The following is a 20943-nucleotide window of genomic DNA, read 5'->3' on the forward strand; positions in this document are numbered from 1 at the left end:
ATCAATTATGCGATTTTGAGCTCGCTTTTTGAGGAAACCACTCTGGTATTGCAATAAACCGCATTTTTCGTCGCAAACTTCACTACGGTATGCTAAACTCAAAATTTTTTTGGGCATCAAAAATTAAAAATTTTCATAAGGGTAACCCCTTTCCTAAAAAAATAATAAAAAAATGAAATTGAAAATTTGAAGAAATTGTGTTTATTTTATGATTCCTCTTCGAATTGCAAATCAAGAAATGCTTTTGGATTTCCGAAATTAGAAAAAACGAAGGAGTTACAGCGTTTTCGACCTTGAAAAGGTAGCACATAGATTTTTTGCATATTTTGGATATCAATTATGCGATTTTGAGCTCGCTTTTTGAGGAAACCACTCTGGGATTGCAATAAACCGCATTTTTCGTCGCAAACTTCACTACGGTATGCTAAACTCAAAATTTTTTTGGGCATCAAAAATTGAAAATTTTCATAAGGGTAACCCCTTTCCTAAAAAAATGCGAAAAAAATGAAATTGAAAATTTGAAGAAATTGTGTTTATTTTATGATTCCTCTTCGAATTGCGAATCAAGAAATGCTTTTGAATTTGAGAAATTAGAAAAAACGAAGGAGTTACAGCGTTTTCGACCTTGAAAAGCCATCACATAGATTTTTTGCATATTTTGGACATCAATTATGTGATTTTGAGCTTGTTTTTTAGGAAACCACTCTGGGATTGCAATTAATCACATTTTTCGTCAAAAACTTCACTACGGTGTTCTAAACTCAAACATTTTTTGGATATCAAAAATTGAAAATTTTCATAAGGGTTACCCCCTTTCTAAAAAAAAACGAGAAAAAATGAAATGGAAAATTTTAAGAAATTGTGTTTATTTTATGATTCTTCTTCGAAAGTAGAATTATAAAATGCTTTTGTATTTTCGAACACTATGTACTTTAAAGTCTACTGTTAACAAGCGTTTGTGGCCGGACAGCCAGCTTACCTTGAATGTCTTTTTTAATTTGCTTTATTAACAATAACTTAAGACCAGAAATCATTTTCATTGGAAATGTAATTTTTATTAAAGAATTTTTAATTTGTAACAGAATAAAATAAGAAGAATAATAGTGACTTTTTACATAAGTATTGATTTTCTGGTTGATTTTAGCAATATCATCATGTCTTTGCTTGGGTGTTTGCTTAAATTTACAAAAGTCGCTTTCAAATTCAAAAGTGAATATTTGTTTTGTTCTAAAAAAATTGATTGTTGATTGATTTCATTTGTAGGTGCAGTGCATAATAATGAACTTTTTTTTTTATTAAATTTTCTTTGCTCATATAATTTGTAAATGGTATTTGTTAGATTAGCTAAAAACTGTTGTAGTATAGAGAGAGACAGAGTGAGAGTGAGAGTAACAGGAAGCAAGGGGATGGAAAAAAGTTTGAAACAAAAAAAAAAAAAAATTTACACAATAGGTCTTACAGGAAGTATCATATTCAATAACAAATCGAATTTCTTTACCATAAACTAATGCCTCTCAAAAAGGGAATTAGGCGTGGAATTCAAATGAAATTTCCAACATTAATAATTCTATGCTAAATGTATAATAATACAATGACAAAAAAGAAGTCAAAGTTAAATTAATTCATCATCATTATAAACAAATACATGTGTATATGTATGTATGAATATGCTTGAATATGCATAAACGTAGGTGTATACAATATTTGATATCTATTAATTTTTAATAAAATTACATTAACAGTTTAATTGGTTTTTTGTCAAAAGTTTTTAAACAATTTCTTCATGAATTTCATAGCTATACGAAAAAAACGTATTTTTTTGTTTTTTTTTGGGGGGTAGAGTCTCAATGAAACCACAAATGTTGTTAACAAAAATTAAATGGTATGATGAGGAAGGCTTAGGGCTTGTGGTTTAGGAGCTAAGGGATAACTATAACATATAAATCGCGTTACTAAATCTAGCATTGTCAAAACCCGGAGCTTAGGAATTAATGCAAAAATATATAATAGATGTATGTATTTATATAAATATGAATGTCTATATATATGTATGTATGTATATATTTGTATTTAGTACTTTTTTGTGTTAAGCTTAGGGTTTTCCATGTTATTTTTTCCTTAAAGATTTCATTTAAGTTCTTTGCTATTGTTTCTTTATGTTTTTCGGTGTGTGTATATGGGTCTATAGGCTTTTTGTCTGTATTTGTGTTTGAGTAAGTGTGTTTTTAGTTTTTTTTTGTCCGTGTGTGGGTTTAGAGAATTATTATTTTGTTGTTTTTGTTTTTTTTTTTTGCTTAATACAATTTCATAAATATTTCTGTTAACTAGTGTAAAAGCCATTTGAGGCAAAGGCTTACTAATAAAGCTGCAAATGCATAAGCTAAAGCTCTTATGACCAACGGCTGTGGTATGGTCCTTGTTATCACACCCCAAAACGATGATGAATGCTCCGTATGATGTGGTGGTGCATATTGTAAACGTTCCAATTTGGCATTGATCATAACCAATTGACGTTTGTGATCATCCAAAGCATTGTTTAACTGATCCACAGCCAACATTAGTCTGAAAAAAAAAACAAAAACAAAATATAAAAAGTCTTAAAAATATACAAATTACCCGGTACCGAGATAATTAAGTGGTACCGGGTACCTCGCCAGTGGCAATATATGAGAGTTGTCACGCACATCAACAAAAGAGTTGAAGAAATTGAGTCAAAAGTACTAATGGAGCGCCAAATGCAACGAATTGATGAGAATTTAAAAATTATACACAGCAAAAAATAAATCTTAGAAAAAACCAACTACTAAATTTGTATGTGAAACTTTAAATTCTCAACGAACTTTGGCATTGAATCGAAGACATTATTTGTTGAATGACAAGAGACTTGACAGACAAAATTATTGATATTTTGTTGACTTTCAACAAATTCTTTATTTATTTCACCATAAAGAAGGTGATATCGCACAGTGTGACTTTATCCACTTTAAGGATGCCAAAATTAATAACTCCCATGTGAAAGAGGCTTACTTTACTTTAATTCGCTATGACAAAATATTTGTTCCACTAGCCGAACGTAGAATAGCGTTCCAAGCGCCTCGATCTTCTGCGCTCATTTTAAAATCTCTGACACCAAGTTTCAAGGTGTCTCCCACCACTTGATCTTTCCATTGGGCTTTTGCTCTTTCAGGTTTGCGTGTACCACCGTGTTTGCCTTCAAAAGACTTCTTTGTGGGAGCTTCTTCATCCATTCTGACAACATGACCTAGCCAACCCAGCCATTGTATTTTGATGCGTGTAACTAACTATGCTCTCGTCCTCTACAGCTCGTGGTTCATACGTTGCCTATTATTATCGCAGACTGGTCCATATATTTTACGAAGAATCTTTCTCTCAAATACTCCAAGCACTGCCTCATCTGCTTTCACAAGTACCCATGCTTCAGAATCAGAGTAATCTTCGTCTGTCGAGAGGTGGCCTTGTTTTTAAACTACCTACTTAGTCCAAAGTAGCATCTGTTTGCCAGTATTATTTTTCGCTTAATCTCAAAACTGGTGTCATTCGTTTCGGCTACGTCGGTGCCGAGGTAGATAAAGTTACTGACTGTCTCAAATTTGTGGTTCCCAACTTTCTCCATGTTCTTTATCTGCTCGGTTGTGCAGAGCTTTTTGGAAGTTGAAACCATCCATTTCGTCTTATCTCCATTTACTGCCAGACCCATTTTAACTGACTCTCTTTCAATTCTTTCAAAGGCTGCAGTTACTACTTCCGGTGACCGACCTATGATATCGATGTCGTCGGCATAGGCGAGTAGCATATGTTATCTTGTGATTAGTGTGCCATATCTATTCACATTTGCATCTCGTATAATTTTCTCCAGCAGGATATTAAAGATATCACACGATAGACTGTCTCCTTGTCTGAAACCTTGTTGGGTATTAAATAGTTCGGAGAGATTATTTTCTATTCTTACTGAGGGGTTATGTGAAAGTTCAAAACGAAAATGGGCGTGATCCGCCCACTTTTACGCCTACTTCAATTTCAGTGTTGGACAAAACCTAAGCAACTTTCGTTCACTTTTTTAACATCAAACAAGAAAGGGTGGAGGGAGGGGGAAGCAGCTTGTCTTTGTTGTTTTCCCCTTCCGCCCCCTTTTTGTTCGATGTTAAAAAAGGTTAAATATACCTTTATCGTAACGCACTAATTAGTGCACCCATTTTGTGCTAAGTTAAAAACAGGTTTGCCATAAGTTTATAACAAATTTATTTGGTTGATATTCAATATTAGGATAATTTTAACACTTAAAGAAAAATTATACATGTACCGATGGATATAAAATGTTTTGTGACAAAAATTATTCAGAGTCAAGATATTCTGTTCCTGGTGCGGTCAGTAAAGCAAGGACTTCGGAATCAATTGCTCGCTTCTTCGTTAAAGTTGAGTTCCATAAACTGCATATAAATGGATCAGAAGATATAAGCAATCTGTGTAATAACTCAGAGGCCGCCGTAACGCAGAGGTTAGCATGTCCGCCTATGACGCTGAACGCCTGGGATCGAATCCTGGCGAGACCATTAGAAAAAATTTTCAGCGCCGGTTTTTCCCTCCTAATGCTGGCAACATTTGTGAGGTACTATGCCATGTAAAACTTCTCTCCAAAGAGGTGTCCCACTGCGACACGCCGTTCGGTCTCGACTATAAAAAGGAGGCCCCTTATCATTGAGCTTAAACTTGAATCGGAGTGCAATCATTGATATGTGAGAAGTTTGCCCCTGTTCCTTAGTGGAATGTTCATGGGCAAAATTTGCATTGTATTTGTGTAATAAGTCAGTTTTGGTTTCTATTCTTCACGTTTTCCGAGTTCACGATAATTTCTTGCATCCTTATTTCGTGACTCTTGAGCTTCCTCTGAAAGCTAACCAATAGGAAGAATACACGATGTAATTATTTCCTTTCCATGAAAAAGAATTTGGTGTTCACTCACTGGCATCATGTTCAAGGGCAATTCGGACAAATAAAGTTCTCTTGTCTCTCGTGCATAGTTATCAAAACCAATATGATTTATTTGGAACCCACATCCAATGCAAGAAAGTAAAGGGTGATTTTTTTGAGGTTAGGATTTTCATGCATTAGTATTTGACAGATCACGTGGGATTTCAGACATGGTGTCAAAGAGAAAGATGCTCAGTATGCTTTGACATTTCATCATGAATAGACTTACTAACGAGCAACGCTTGCAAATCATTGAATTTTATTACCAAAATCAGTGTTCGGTTCGAAATGTGTTCAAATTTTGACAAATTTTGTTCAGCGATGAGGCTCATTTCTGGTTGAATGGCTACGTAAATAAGCAAAATTGCCGCATTTGGAGTGAAGAGCAACCAGAAGCCGTTCAAGAACTGCCCATGCATCCCGAAAAATGCACTGTTTGGTGTGGTTTGTACGCTGGTGGAATCATTGGACCGTATTTTTTCAAAGATGCTGTTGGACGCAACGTTACGGTGAATGAACACATTTCGAACCGAACACTGATTTTGGTAATAAAATTCAATGATTTGCAAGCGTTGCTCGTTAGTAAGTCTATTCATGATGAAATGTCAAAGCATACTGAGCATCTTTCTCTTTGACACCATGTCTGAAATCCCATGTGATCTGTCAAATACTAATGCATGAAAATCCTAACCTCAAAAAAATCACCCTTTATAGTGTGAAACATGTTTAAAAGATTTTCATTTAATTCAGTTATGCTTGCAGTAGTTTTAGGATCTCCAAAAAATCTTCTCCCAGTATTTCCATCATTGTAGTGATTTCCGCAAACTGCATATATATGGATCTGAAGATATAAGCAATCTGTGTAATAACTCAGTTTTGGTTTCTATTCTTGACGTTTTCCGAGTAAAGACTAAACGATAATTTCCTGCATCCTTGTTTCTTGACTCTTGAGCTTCCTGTGAAAGCTGATTAATAGGAGGAATACATGATGTAATTATTTCCTTTCCATGAAAAAGAATTTTATGTACACTCACTGGCATCCTGTAACAGGGATATTCAGACGAATAAAGTTCTCTTGTCTCTCGTGCATAGTTATCAAAAGCAACATGATTTATTTGGAACCCACATCCAATGCAAGAAAGTATAATGTGAAACCTGTTTAGATTTGCATTTAAGCCAGTTATGCTTGCAGTAGTTTTAGGATCTCCGAAAAATCTTCTCGCAGTATTTCCATCATTGGTGCTGGCACATTTTTGCATGGGCATATCCACTAACAAACCAACTTCATTTCTAAATCTATTTTGGATGTGTTTCTTTTTATTCCCAACAATCTCTTTATTTTCTTTGCCCCGCTCACACCAAGTTTTAATTTCGATTCTAAAAGCGATGTGCAGCATACACTCCATACATCTTATCCACTAATGTAATGGCGAAATGCCAAAAGTAAGCATACTTGTATCAACAATACGATTTTACAATGCATCCAAACTGTTCATATATAGTAGAACTGAGATGATGTACTTGCGGACAGTGCATTGCAGACTTTGCCGTCAATCATGCACAATATAAACTTACTTTTCACCTCTATCTGGAGGTATTCCGTTTGAATATGTGTTGGCTGAAGAGTCGAAATTTGAAGTTTGACAAATTCTACTTCTCTTATGGTAACATCTCGAGTTTTTTTTTTTTTGTAAATAAAAATTTAATAGGTCGACAATACCTGGTATAAGATGGAGCTGGATTATTCCATATTATAACTTTTCGTCCGTTTAGAGTAGCACGCAGTTGGAGCACTATTGAAATGAAAAACATGCTGCAGTCAGACAGGTTTTCTTCAGAAAATTTTTCGCATCCCCATTTAATAATTGCGTTTACATATTTTATTCCTGTATTGGATAGAAACACTTCCTCCTGCTCAATACACAATCTTCTTAAGCGCCATCGCATCCCCATTTAATAATTGCGTTTACATCTTTTATTCCTGGATTGGAAAGAAACACTTCCTCTTGCCCAATACACTATCTTCTTAAGCTATGATCAATTAATGATTGTAATTCAATTTACGCACCCGATTCCGTTATTGATCTTTATGCAAGTGTATGAGGGATACATTTTCCGATTTATTTCTGCAGTATGCTGTCTGAGTAAATTATATTGATGGATCGACAAATTTTTATCTATTATCAACACAAGAGCATGGTCTGGCTGCAAAGTTTTCACGTTGCCAATTAACAACCGTGATTTTGTATAATTTTGTAAGTACAGTACCTTTTGTAAGTACATTGCCTTTTGACGGTGAAGCTGTGCCTAAATCTTGAAGAATTTTTGCAGAATTTCTTTTCCCTGAAGCTCTCAGTTCCATTTCTGCAGCCATTAACAAATGCGCGGAATCAGTATTATCAAGAAGCTCTTTGGATTTTGTTTTTTTTTTTGTTCGCAAGGAAGATTCTGCAAAGTTCAATTTTGACCTACCTTTGCTACAGTTACTATTAGATGGTCTAACATCAAGAAGGCAGGATTTTTTATCCGAAAAATCCTGATTTTCGGAAAACCATTCCGAGTATTGTTGCAGAAAGCGGGTTTTCATTCGAGTTGAACGTATCCATCTATTCTTAATGCTAAAACATATATTATGATTATTTTTTTTTAATTTCGGGTAGTCCACATCTCCCCCAATCATGCTTTAAATGACGTTTTCCAAAGCAGATTTATCTTTATTGTTTTTAATCCACTCATCAAAAAGCACGCCCCGCGAAACAGATATCTTTGGAAACTTTGGAATAAAAAAAAAAATTGGGGCAAAAGCGGGGAGATGTTTTCAGATTCTAAAACAGGAAGAATTATTTGTTATTGTGGTTGTAAACACTTGACGCAATTCGACAAAATTCACAAGATTTACTCCATTGAAAACAAATATTTTGTTTTTATTTGTGCAGTTTAAGTGTTTTTTCAACCAATTAAATTTTATGAGTTCAAATTTGTTCTATAAGTACTTACCAGAATTGTTGAGGATTGTCCAAAATTCAATAAAACCGAAGAAATTTATTCAAAAAGTGTTTAGAACTAAACTTAGATTATTCCAAACATACACTAATATTTTCATCTGCGACACGAGCTGTTTATCAGTAAAATCAAATGCAGTTGGTTTAGATAACATACAACCCAAAGTCGTAAAAATTATATTAAATGTAATATTTCCATGCGTAACATATATATTCTCAATACGATATTAACACCGAGCCAATATCCTAAGAATTGGAAATATGCAAAAGTTATCCCAATTCCAAAATCATCAAATGAATATAGTCCAATTTCGATACTCTCCTACTTTTCGAAAGCGTTTGAGCGTATAATCTCCCATAAATCTCAAATAAACGGATATTTGAATGACCATCGTCTTTTGTCGGACATACAATCTGGTTTTCGACATCCACATAACTGTACAACTGCACTAATTGATGTGACGGAAGATAATCGATCGAACTTGGATAATGGTAATGTCTCGTGTATTATTAAATCATTCTAAGGCGTTTGATTGTGTTGATCACTATATCCTTTGCTGGAAGCTTCAACATTTTTTTAATTTTTCGAATACTGCAATAGCGCTTGTATCAAACTACTAACAAGGTCATTCTCAGTCTGTCTTAACTGAAGATAATATATTAAATCCTTTGAGAGTTAAACATGGTGTTCCTCAAGGTTCAATACTGGGACTCTTACTGTTTTCCATGTATATAAATGTCCTACCCCGTCAATTTCACTACAGATCTAAGCGGATGATGATCATATATGAAATACTTAAGCTTTCCTATTTAATTGATTTAAACAGCGTCTACAAATGGGCAACAAAAAATAGGCTCAACATAAACCCAAAAAAGTCCAATTTTGTTGTTTTCTCGAGCCGTTTTATGAAGTCATGCGTGAATATCCCAACCGTATTGGAAGTTAAGAATAAGCTCAAGTGTCTAAGGCAAAAAACCCCGGTATAATTCTAAACAGGGCCCTTAAATAGAATGAAAACATCGTTGCGGTAACTGGAAAGATATTTGGTATGCTGAGATCTCTCTACAAAACACACCTGTACACATCAAAACATATCCGATCGCTCCTGGCAAATGCATATATTTACCCCTTGATACTGTATGGTTGTGAGTTGTTTGGAAAATGCGACTCGAGAAGCAAATCTCGCCTGTAAACGGCTAATAAAGCCATTATAAGGTACGTTGGCTGTTCTCAATTTGCAAAGAGCCTTCATAACGTAGCGTTTGCGGATCTACTAAATATAAAAGAGCTGCTAATGTTATACAAGATAGTATATAAAAGAATACCTGAATACCTGTACAATAAAATAACAACGGCAAGATCCAATAAAAGAATAACAATTTTCTCCTAATGGCATTTCTACTACAACGCGATACGTCTTTGGAACTCCCTGCCCCCACAAATCTAATTCATTGGCAATCCAAATACATTTAAAAAAGCCTTATATAACCATTTTAAATAGCTTTGAGCTAAAATTTAATAAGAAATTCAAATAATAACACTAAATGTACCTTTATTATTAAAAAACAAGTAAAAAGGCATTAAGTTCGGCCGGGATGAACTTTGGATACCCACCACCACCGGTATATATGTTAACCCCATTTCGTCACAATCTGGTGAAAATTGGATAACTTAAGGACCCGAATTCGGCACGGACATTGAGTGGTCTAATATATATGCCACTATTCAATTTTGTAGAATAAAATATTGTTCTTTTTGGCAGATTAAGGTCGGATATCGTGAGGCTCAGAAAAACTCACTGTTTCAAAATTCAGCGAAATCGGGTAATAAATAAAGCTTTTATGGGCTTCAGTCCCCTTATCGGCAGATCGGTCTATTGGGTCAGTTGTCGGGAAGCCTTAAACTACTCACTGATTCAAATTTCGGCAAAATCGGATGAAAAAAAAAGTTTTCATGGGCATTAGACCCTTTATCGGAAAATCGGCTTATATAGCAGCTTTATCCAAATATGGTCCGATTTGGCCCGTTCAAGAACTTAACCAGCGTGCATCAAAAAGACGTGTCTGTGACAAATTTCAGCTCAATTTCAATCTCAATTTCAATCTCAATTTTTGAAGGCTCTAGAGTGATTACAACTGACGGACGGACAGTCTGACAGACACGGATATTGTTAAATCGTCTTAGAATTTTACGACGATCCGAAAAATATATACTTTGTAGAGTCGGAAATTGATATTTCGATGTGTTGCAAACGGAATGACTAAATGAATATACCCTTATCCTACAGTGGTAGGTATAAAAAGTGAACAAGTTTATTGTGTGTTTATTGCTATTGTATGTTTATTGTATATCCCTATTTCAAATGCTATTCCAAGTACTAGTTTAAGTCACATACTGTAATTAAAAAATGTAAATCTGGTTGTAAACTGAAACTGAAACCTCATAAGTGAAAATAACTTTGGCGGCCTTTTTGGATGTTTAGGGGCCTTGAATAATGTGGAGATAGAATCGATAGTTGCCGCACTGGACCACACGAGGATTTACCACATAATCTCCCAGTGGGCCAATAATATGCTTTATGGCAGGATTATTAATGCGAACCTGGAAGATTGTGTGATCAGAAGGCGGGTAACCAGAGGAACACCCCAAGGAGGGGTGTTCTCTCCGATTCTATGGAATCTCGTGATTAATGAAATCCCGATGGAACTCGATGGGGATGGCACGAGGATTATCGCTTATGCGGACGACGTCGTGCTGCTGGGCCAAGGCAGGTTTCTGTTGATGATCACCGTGATCATGGAAGGGTCACTGGGCAGGTTGTCGTAATGGGCTACCAGAAATGGGTTGAGAACCAACACAGGGAAGACGGAGCTGGTACTCTTCACGCGTAGATATAAGATACCGGAGTTTAGAATCCTGTCCTAGGACGGGGTCACCCTGCGGCTGTCGAAGGAGGCGAAGTACCTAGGCATAGTCCTCGATTCAAAACTGTCTTGGAAGAGAAATACTGACGAAAGAAGCCTTCAGGCACTGTGCGCTTTTTACTCCTGCAAGAGGATATTCGGTAGGAAGTGGGGAGTAACCCCCAAGATGATTTATTGGATGTATACGGCCATCGTATGGTGGAAGGCCATAAAGAAGAGGACGCGTACCAGGGAGTTCGAGAAGGTCCAGACTGAGATTCGCACCGCAGGCAGGCCTGGAGGCGATGCTGAATATGCAGCCCAGTAAGCCCTATATTCGGAACTGCGCCGCCAAGTTCGCGCTTAGGCTGAGGGAGCCCGGCATGCTGAAGGAGGAAGGTTGCGCTTCGATTCTGGGTGTTATGGATGCGGAGGGTAGACTGAAAATGATCTCCGACTATCTGCTACCAGTGCCGACTAGAGTGAGGGCGAATGCTGTATCTCGCAGCTAAGCTTCTCGTGACAGCAATAAACCCCACACCGATTGGACCCCAATGGGCCAGCCTGTGTAGTGTTCACAGGCACTCCTTCGGACTCGGTTCGGACTCATTGAAGTTAAACTTGAATTATTGATATAAGAGAAGTTTGACCCTGTTCCTTAATGGAATGTTCATGGACAAATTTGCATTCACTCCGTCAAAAATTCAGATCCCCTTGAATTGTATGGCTTTTCTTAGAGCTTTACTGACCTTATTTTCATTGTGATTCATGGGGAAATACCTGCTTCATTCCCAAAGAGTTGAATGTTAAAACCTCCTGAGGCTATTATCTGTTTAACAGCAACACACGCTAGCAACTTGTTTTTCTGCCTTCGATTCTTAAGAAGCCAAAGTATTGCATCGATATATAGCGAATACCTCAAATTTTATTTGAATGGAAGCTACCGTAGCGCAGAGGTTAGCATGTCTGCTTATGACGCAGAACGTCTCGGATCGAATCCTGGTGAGAACATCAGAAAAAATTTTCAGCAACATTTGTGAGGTACTATGCCATGTAAAAACATCTCTCCAAAGAGGTGTAGCACTGCGGCACGCCGTTCGGACTTGGCTATAAAAAGAGGCACCTTATCATTGAGCTTTAACTTGAATCGGACTGCACTCAATGATATGTGAGAAGTTTTCCCCTTTTCCTTAATGGATTGTTTATGGACAAATTTGCATTTCTATATAGTTCTAACGTTAGCTAACCCATTACTTTTTCCCATCATTTTAGTATTTGCGGTGAATTTATGGTATTGTATTCCATTTGGGCAAACTTAACGCCGTTTGGACTAATTTTAACTGATTGCTCTTAATTGCTTTTCAATTTCTATACTCACTTTCTGACGGTATGCGATGAAACGGGATGATCATTAAGGTCATCTGGTGATTGGCTCGAATCCGAATTATTTGGATCATTTGCTAGTTTTGTTAATTGTTTAGTTTTGCGTTTGGCCTTCATCATGGCTAAAGATGATTGTCTTTGATCAGAAGCACAATTGCGTATCACATGCATGGGATCAACACTGACAATGCTTGCGGTCCGTACCATGGGCGCTTGATGCCGGGTCTTTGTTAAAATCTTGTAATCCCATTCGAATTGTTTGACATCATTGCGTGGATCCCATGGACGCAAATCGGCATATTTATAAATCCACTGCAAAAGAGAGGTGGAGAAGAAACCAGAAAAAAACAACAACAACATTATAAAAATAATGAAACATACCACTAAGAGGCAATTATATGGCTGAATGATTTGAAGTGGGGCAATGAACCCGGATATAAGTTTTTTTAAAAATATTGGAATGAGCAAATAACAGTCTGAAGACTGACCAAATGATTAATGAGTGTTTTTTTCTGTTATTAAGCTCACCTTGTTTTGCCTTCCAATTCAGTTATTACTGTTCTACCCTAGACTTTGTTCGAACTTACCTTTCCTGTTATGATGTCCTGTTGGAAATGCAGCGGTTCCCATTCCGTAAATGTTACCTTACGTTCTTTGGCCGCATTACGCTGTGACTCTTCTAGTACTGTTTTTTCTTCCGTAGCTCCCACCTGGTCGTCCCGTCGAATGGCTGCCGATACCAAATTCCATAAACGTTCCGATTCATTGGGCAATTGGGAATCCAAAGGTACCACATAACGCATCAAGCGTTTCTTCATGATATCCTTGGTGGCCGCAAATAGTATGGAGTCTTCCCCAGTTTTGGCATCCTTAATACGCATCTCTGCATCCCAATGCCCAGAAATGGTAGCCAGTGTCTCTTTGCCCAATCGTATTTTACCCGCTACAATGTTAGTGCTGTCGGCACCGCCCAAGAAAGGCTTCAACTTGAATTCTAGTTCCGTCTTGTAGCCAGTATTCTCACATTCGATATTTATCTTGCCACCCAACTCCATGGATAAAGTACCCATAAGAATACCTTTGCAATGGGCATAGGGTGTGGTTAGTGTATAACTTTCGCCTCGCGGCAAGAGAGTTAGCGTAGCCACACCCTCAAGCACCGCTGAAGTGCTATTGCCGTAAAATTTCGATTTGGCCAAGATGGAACAACTGATGCAGAAACCTTCTTGGCGATTTGTAACATAGAAAGCCGAGACCGGTGGATGATGTGAGACCTGCTCAGCAATATAATAAGTACGGCTACCGTTGTCATGTTCCCAATAGCAGCGATAGGTTTCACCCAGTATGGGATTGTAGGGTTTCTTTAGACCTTTGGGTTTCTTATAGAAGCCCGACAGATACCATTGTACAACCAATTTCATGCGTGTAAATGGATCATCCTCAAGGACAGCTCTGAAAGGAGAATATTCAAAGAAATACAAATTAAAAATTAAGCCAAATAAAAAATAAGAATTGTTTATGTAAATAAGAGGTCATCATATTTCTATAATGGACAAGGAACCATCAGCCTTGGTTATCTAAAGGCCTCCATTACGGTTGCAATATGCTCAGTAAAGTTCGCACACGAAGTGAAGGTGAGAAACTGGATTTCTCGATACATATCCCGATAATGGCAGCGACAAGGATACATAAACAGAATCAATATCTAATGATGGCACAGAATAAGTACATTAGCAGGAAGCCGACTACCTCTTCTTGTGGCTCTCGGTTATCAATAGGAGTCTGAGGTCCTTCGAGGAGGAAAAAGTTAAAGTGGTTGCCTATGCTGATGACGTCGTCATTTGGATTGGTGGTCGCTATCTCTCTACTATCACGGGTATCCTTCAGGGCGTGCTAAGGAAGCTGTCTAGATAGGCGAGAGCCAATGGGCTTTGCAGAAAGACAGAGCTGGTGTTGTTCAAGTTTAAGCCTCAATTATGAACGGGCATTTCGGGCATTCGTTTTTTCTGCGGAAGGCCTCTGGCGTTGTACGACCACTTAGCATTGGCGATGCCACGGACTATGTGCCAGGCGGATCTTTCCTCGGAGACCTGGAGGTTGTCTTCCTGGGGAGGAAGCTTTGAGCTGGAGACGTCCCGTCCTTCTTAGGTCCCACTGCTTACACGGATGGGTCCAAATTGGATGGGCACAACGGAGCAGTGGTTTTTGTTTAATTCCTCAAATTAAGTCAGTCACATAGACTTCTGGATGGGTGCAGAGTTTTTCAGGCTGAGGTATTTGCGATCCTCAGGGTCATGGATGTAATCTTGAATCAGGGGCGGCGGCCCTCTCAGAATGTCACGATTTATGTGGACAGTCAGGCTGTGCTGAAGGCCCTGACTGCTTGTCACGTGATTTCGATGCTGTTCGGGAGATGCAAGAAGAGTCTCGGACGTTTGGGGCTGCTGTCAGATTGTGCTGAATAGCTTCCCCTTTGTGTTGGCTTTTTGGGATGGAGAATTTCTTATATGGCAAATCCGCAGACTCGGTGTAAGCTGGCGTTGTGGGCTGAAGGTTTGCTTAGGTTCTGTGGCCAGGATTTTCCGGAACGAGAATGTCGATTGTTCTTGAGCTGGGGAAGCGTGAGCTTGGATTGTTGGTGGGAGTTCTAGCTGACGTGGCGATGGGTTCCGTACGATGATGATTTTTCCAGGGTCTGTGGGGATGAGGAGAGTTGTATACAGTCGAGTATGTGTTGTGCCAATGTCTGGTTGTTGTTGTTGTAGCGAAATTTTCATATGGAGGTGGTGACCCTCGTCAAGCTCTTGTGTAAGCAAGCTTGTTCCGGTCCAAAGGACTGATCGCCGCGGTAACAAGGTGATCATTGGTTACTAGAAGGCGCCAATAACTCGCTTTGTCATATCGAGCATCATAGGCACTCAGTATTTGTGCAAGAGCCGGTGCGGCCCGGACTCTCACTGACGCTCTCCGCTCGCTACCGCTGATTGTCCGCGACTGCCGTTGCAGTTACTCCGTATGGAGCATTCCACTATCCGTACCCTGTGGATGCGCCTGGTAGCTTGCAGCTAAGCTTCTCGTAACAGCAATAAACACCACACAGATCTGACCTCAATGTTCCAGTCTGTGTGGTGTTAACAGATAACCCTTGCCGGGTCCTGGCGGCTGGCGTAGTGGGCTGAAGGCTTGCGTAGGCCCTGTGGCCAGGATTCTTCGGAACAAGGAAGTCGATTGTTCTCGAGCTGGGAAAGCGTGAGCTTGGATTGTTGATGGGAGACCTAACTGGCATCTGCAATGCCAGGTAGCTGACATGACGATGGGCTCCGTACGATGATGATTTTTGCAGGTCTGTGGGAATGAGGAGAGTTGTAGATATTCGAGCATAGGCTGTGCCAATGTCTGGTGATGGTGGGGAGAAGGCTTAGGATGGTGGGCCATCACCTCTTCACTGAGCTAACTACAGTCTTTCGACCCCTAGTCATTCCGGACTTCTGTAAGGGACTGAAATGGCTTTAAGGGACTGAAATGGCTGACGGAGAGGCCATCTAGTCGGTGAGAATTCATTCGTTCTCTATGCCGGCTTTTCGTTTGTCTTTATCTATTTCTAACGGCTTTCTTCTCTCTTATTTCATTGCTTTCTAGGACAAACACAATGAAGCAGCCGTCTCCGAGTGGTGCGATTGGCAACTGTGCGTGTCCTTTAACCCAACCTAAAATGTCAACAGAAAGTCGGCACCGATATAGGAAAGAGCTTTATTTTTCGATATGTTTTCGAATTTTGAAGTTCAAAAATCTTTAAAAAAGTTATAGCAACTGATATTTGATTTTTTGTTGTTGTAGTCATAGCCCCATATTTTTATGTGGAGGTAGCGATCCTCGCTCCGGTCAATAGGACAGATCGCCGCGGGAACATGATGGCATTTGGTTATTTAGAGACGCCAAAAACACGCCTTGTCATATCGAGTATCATAGACACTTAGTATTTAAGCAAGAACCTTTGCTGCTCGGCCTTTCACTGAGACTCTTCACTCGAAACTGCTGATTGTTCGCGACTGCAGTTGCAACTACTCCGTATGGAGCGTTCCACTTTCTGCCACCTGTGGATGCGCCCGGTTGAGCTTCTCATGGTAACGATGAACACCACAAAGGTCGGAGCTGAAAGTGCCAACCTGTTATGTTGCTGTAGCACGGTGTTGTGTTCTATCTTTCGTCTGCTTGATCGGATTGAATATCCAGATCTAGGAACTCGCGACTAAGGTGGGGTGCTTCCAGAAGGATTTGAGCCCATTGCGTATAACATATCTGTCGGGACCACACTGGAGCTGCATAACTTACCACAATTGCTTGGAAGTGGTCAAAGTTTCTTTGTCAGCACACTAGGTGCTGCCGGCAAGTGACATGAGGACCTTGTTTCAACTTTTAGTATTATCGCAAATAACTGTGGCATGTGGGGAGAATGTGTAAGAACTATCAAATGCGACACTAAATATTTTGGGACACTTGATGTCGGAATCGTTTCTACTGCATTTTTGTATAATAATTATGCGATTTTGAACTTGCAAACCGCATTTCTAAGCCCTTAACTTCAGCACTGTATACTAAACTCAATACAAAATTGAGAATTTTGGGACATTCGATGGCCGGAGATTTTCTTTGCAAATGGAAAAGGAAAGCAACACACACCAACCACTATGAGATGCGTTTCGTCTTTGATAGAAGACTTTTCAACCATATTAGGTGTGATGGCTGCAAGGGCCGTGCGTTGGTATGTTGTATTTGTATCGTATTTATTGCGACAACGGCTCTATGATACAATTACCACATTAACCACCCTCGTCAACCCTGTCAATTTGCTGTACTTTTTCCCAATGCATGTGTTTTTATACCCTCCACCATAAGATGGGGGGTATACTAATTTCGTCATTCTGATTGTAACTACTCGAAATATTTGTCTGAGACCCCATAAAGTATATAAATTCTTGGTCGTCTTGAATTTTTATGTCGATCTAGCCATGTCCGTCTGTCTGCCCGTCCGTCCGTCTGTCTGTCGAAAGCACGCTAACTTCCGAATGAGTAAAGCTAGCCGCTTGAAATTTTGCACAAATACTTCTTATTAGTGTAGGTCGGTTGGTATTGTAAATGGGCCATATCGGTCCATGTTTTGATATAGCTGCCATATAAACCGATCTTGGGTCTTGACTTCTTAAGCCTCTAGAGTGCGCAATTCCTATCCGATTGGGATGAAATTTTGCACGACGTGTTTTGTTATGATATCCAATAACTATGCCAAGTATGGTTCAAATCGGTCCATAACCTGATGTAGCTGTCATATAAACCGATCTGGGGTCTTGACTTCTTGAGCCTCTAGAGTGCGCAATTCTTATCCGATTGGAATGAAATTTTGCACGACGTGTTTTGTTATGATATCCAATAACTATGCCAAGTATGGTTCAAATCGGTCCATAACCTGATGTAGCTGTCATATAAACCGATCTGGGGTCTTGACTTCTTGAGCCTCTAGAGTGCGCAATTCTTATCCGATTGGAATGAAATTTTGCACGACGTGTTTTGTTATTATATCCAACAACTGTGCCAAGTATGGTTTAAATCGGTCCATAACCTGATATAGCTGCCATATAAACCGATCTGGGGTCTTAACTTCTTGAGCCTCTAGAGTGTGCAATTCTTATCCGATTGGAATGAAATTTTGCACGACGTGTTTTGTTACGATATCCAAAAGCTGTGCCAAGTATGGTTCAAATCGGTTCATAACCTAATATAGCTGTCATATAAACAGATCTGGGGACTTGACTTCTTGAGCTTCTAGAGGGCACAATTTCTATCCGATTTGGCTGAAATTTTGCAAGACGTTTTTTATTGTTACTTTCAACAACTATGTCAAATAAAGTACAAGCCGGTTCATAACCTGATGTAGCTGCCATATAAACCGATTTGGGATCTCGACTTCTTGAGCCTCTAAAGGTCTCAATTATTATACAATTGCCTGAAATTTTGTACGACGGATTCTCCCATGACCATTAACACACCTGTTTATTATGGTCTGAATCGGTCTATAGCCTGATACAGCTCACATATAAATCGATCTCTCTATTTTACTTCTTGAGCCCACAAAGGGCGCAATTCTTATTCGAATTGGCTGATATTTTACCCAGGTCTCCAACATATAATTTAATTGTGGTCCAAACCGGAACATATCTTAATATCGCTCTAATAGCAGAGCAAATCTTTTCTTATATCATTTTGTTTGCCTAAGAAGAGATGCCGGGAAAAGAACTCGACAAATGCGATCCATGGTGGAGGGTATATAAGATTCGGCCCGGCCGAACTTAGCACGCTTTTACTTGTTTTGACAGACTTTTTTCTGCGTCAATTACACTACTTCCATGGTATACATGTATTTATTACGAAAACGTTTCTATGATACAATTACCACATTAACCACGCTCGACAATCCTGTATATTGACTGTTTTTTTCCAAATGCATGTGTTTTTGTGCAATGACAGACTTTTTTCTGCGTCAATTACACTACTTCTATGGTTCACATGATTCTGTTCATCTGTTGGAGGTTGTATTGATGGCTTCGCACGCTAGACAACGGCAACGGCTCTGGCAGGAATTTTAAAAACATTCTGTTTATTTTATAATTTTATTTTAATGTAATCCAGGGATATCAGATTTTCAAGTGGAAAAGTATGAAAGAGTAACTGGGTATCCAAAGTTGGGCACGACCGAACTTAATCCGTTTTTATTTATTTTATCTACTTTATACTTATAGTTTATGATTTTTTGCCCGTCTTAGTCGTACTTACTCTTTTCAGTTAACAATATGTAAAAAAAAAAATAAAAAAATTCACTTACCTTGATAGAATATCAGCGTGATAATATGAATCAGAAAGTTTGTCCAAAAATGAACGTGGCTCCAATATGAAAGTGGGTAAAACCACTTTGCTTAAATCCATACCTGGACGGACCTGTTTTACCAGACACCAAATCAAGCTCTTATTTTCTTCGGCCAATTCTTCAACCTGTTCGCCACTTGTCTGTAAATTGTTGGAAACAGAAATCATTATAATTGACCTGAATTTACTGAGTGCCATAGCTTACCGTATTAAGTTCCTCTTCCGGCGATGGAATATACGGCGTCTCTATGGGCTCCTCATTATCGATGGCTTGTAATTGATTATCAACCACATTATCATTGCCATCTGAGTCGGAATCTGTATCAACTCCGGACATGATACCTGTTGGAGCCTCCGTTTGACTGTCAGCGTCCAAATCTAAGGGGAAATAAGTTAAAAGCCGAGAATCGACTTTTTTAACATGCATTGTAAATTTGGCTGTTTATATGAATAATACAATATTCTCTAATATATTGGCATTTTTTTGAATATTAATACAATACGTGGCCAAATAAATGAAATTGGTGTGAGTATACGTATGTTGTTGTTGTTGTTGTTTTGCTATATGTATGGAGCGCGTACAAGAATTATTGATGTGATGATTATCCCCCTTGTTGATTGTTTTATTTAGTAGACAGACATTGTTTGATCGACTTTTTGAGATTGTTTGAAAGCTAACAAAGTGACACACTGAGAAAAATTAATGTGACTTTCTAAACTTATGTATTAAAAACCGCATTTTTATTTCCAAGCAATGAGTTTGAGTTGTAAATTGTTAGGATGGTGCTCCCGAAATTGGAAAATCAGTCTATTGTCTAGCCCACAAAAAAGGCGAAGAAATACTAGGCCTCAGCTAAAGAGAAATGTCTTCTTTCCACCGCATAGAAAATACTATGGAGTGTATTTTGGCAGGAAATCCCATACACACCAACATATAAAGGGGGTATACTAATCTAGTCATTGCGTTTGAAACACCTGTAACTAAATTTGAAATTTGGCTGAGATTTGGTACATGATGTATCTGGAGAGAAGGAGTAAAGAGAAACGTATATTTCTCAGAGAGAAAAGAGTAAATTAATAGAAGGCAATATGAGCGAATCGTGAAGTAAAGGAGTCAAAATTAAGTCTAGAAAATTTATCAAAGAATCAAACCAATTTTTTTGGTACAGGCACATCCTCCTGCACAAAGTAGAAAATCGAACAGATATAGATACTGTGAGCAGGCTAAGGAAATAAAATTTTTCCCAGCCGATAATGGTGGCGACGAGGATACCGCAGAACCAATCCCTAAAAATGGTATAGCATGAATATTGCCTAGTCAGAATTAGGTTTTAATACCCGAGACCCGACCCAAAAACAACATGGCAGCAGGAGCCAATGGGTTGCCAAGTGAACTATTTACACGCTAATAAGACGTATGCATCAGCTCTTCAGCGATAGAAGACCACATTTTCACATGGCGCACAGTGCATTGTAGTCGGACTTGTATTGAAAGAGCGGCATAAAAATACATACGAGCCGCATTTAATATCTGATTTCGCTGAAATTTGGAACGGTGAGTTGTACTATGCCTACTGATGTCCGAACCGAATATCGACCAAATCTTCGATATAGCTGCCATATAGCCATATAGACTGCCGATCTGCCGAGACCATTTTCAGTTTTTCATAATAATTTATCAATATTTTATTTCACTTTCACAAGACCAAAACTGCCTGAAGGAGCGTTCCAATGTTTAATATACTAG

At 38.6% G+C, this 20943-nt stretch overlaps 1 protein-coding gene across 8 annotated transcripts in view; it reads right to left on the bottom strand.

Moving 5' to 3' along the window:
• Positions 1-1033: 1033 nt before the first annotated feature.
• LOC106095789 (oxysterol-binding protein-related protein 8) overlaps positions 1034-20943 on the bottom strand; it is a 115002-nt gene continuing 95092 nt past the window's right edge. For 5 of the 8 annotated variants that reach the window (XM_013263142.2, XM_013263144.2, XM_013263146.2 and 2 more), the window contains 5 exons: positions 19402-19607; positions 19156-19337; positions 12866-13730; positions 12274-12590; positions 1034-2562 (listed from right to left, as the gene is read on the bottom strand). In XM_013263142.2, coding sequence (XP_013118596.2) covers positions 2325-2562; positions 12274-12590; positions 12866-13730; positions 19156-19337; positions 19402-19607 — 1808 coding nt within the window. In that variant the 3' untranslated portion in view covers positions 1034-2324. The remainder of the gene's footprint in view (positions 2563-12273; positions 12591-12865; positions 13731-19155; positions 19338-19401; positions 19608-20943) is intronic. The other 3 variants (XM_013263143.2, XM_013263148.2, XM_013263149.2) reach the window with 1 other exon arrangement.

This window comes from Stomoxys calcitrans, chromosome 2, assembly GCF_963082655.1.
Source record: "Stomoxys calcitrans chromosome 2, idStoCalc2.1, whole genome shotgun sequence".
NCBI classification, from domain to species: domain Eukaryota; kingdom Metazoa; phylum Arthropoda; class Insecta; order Diptera; family Muscidae; genus Stomoxys; species Stomoxys calcitrans.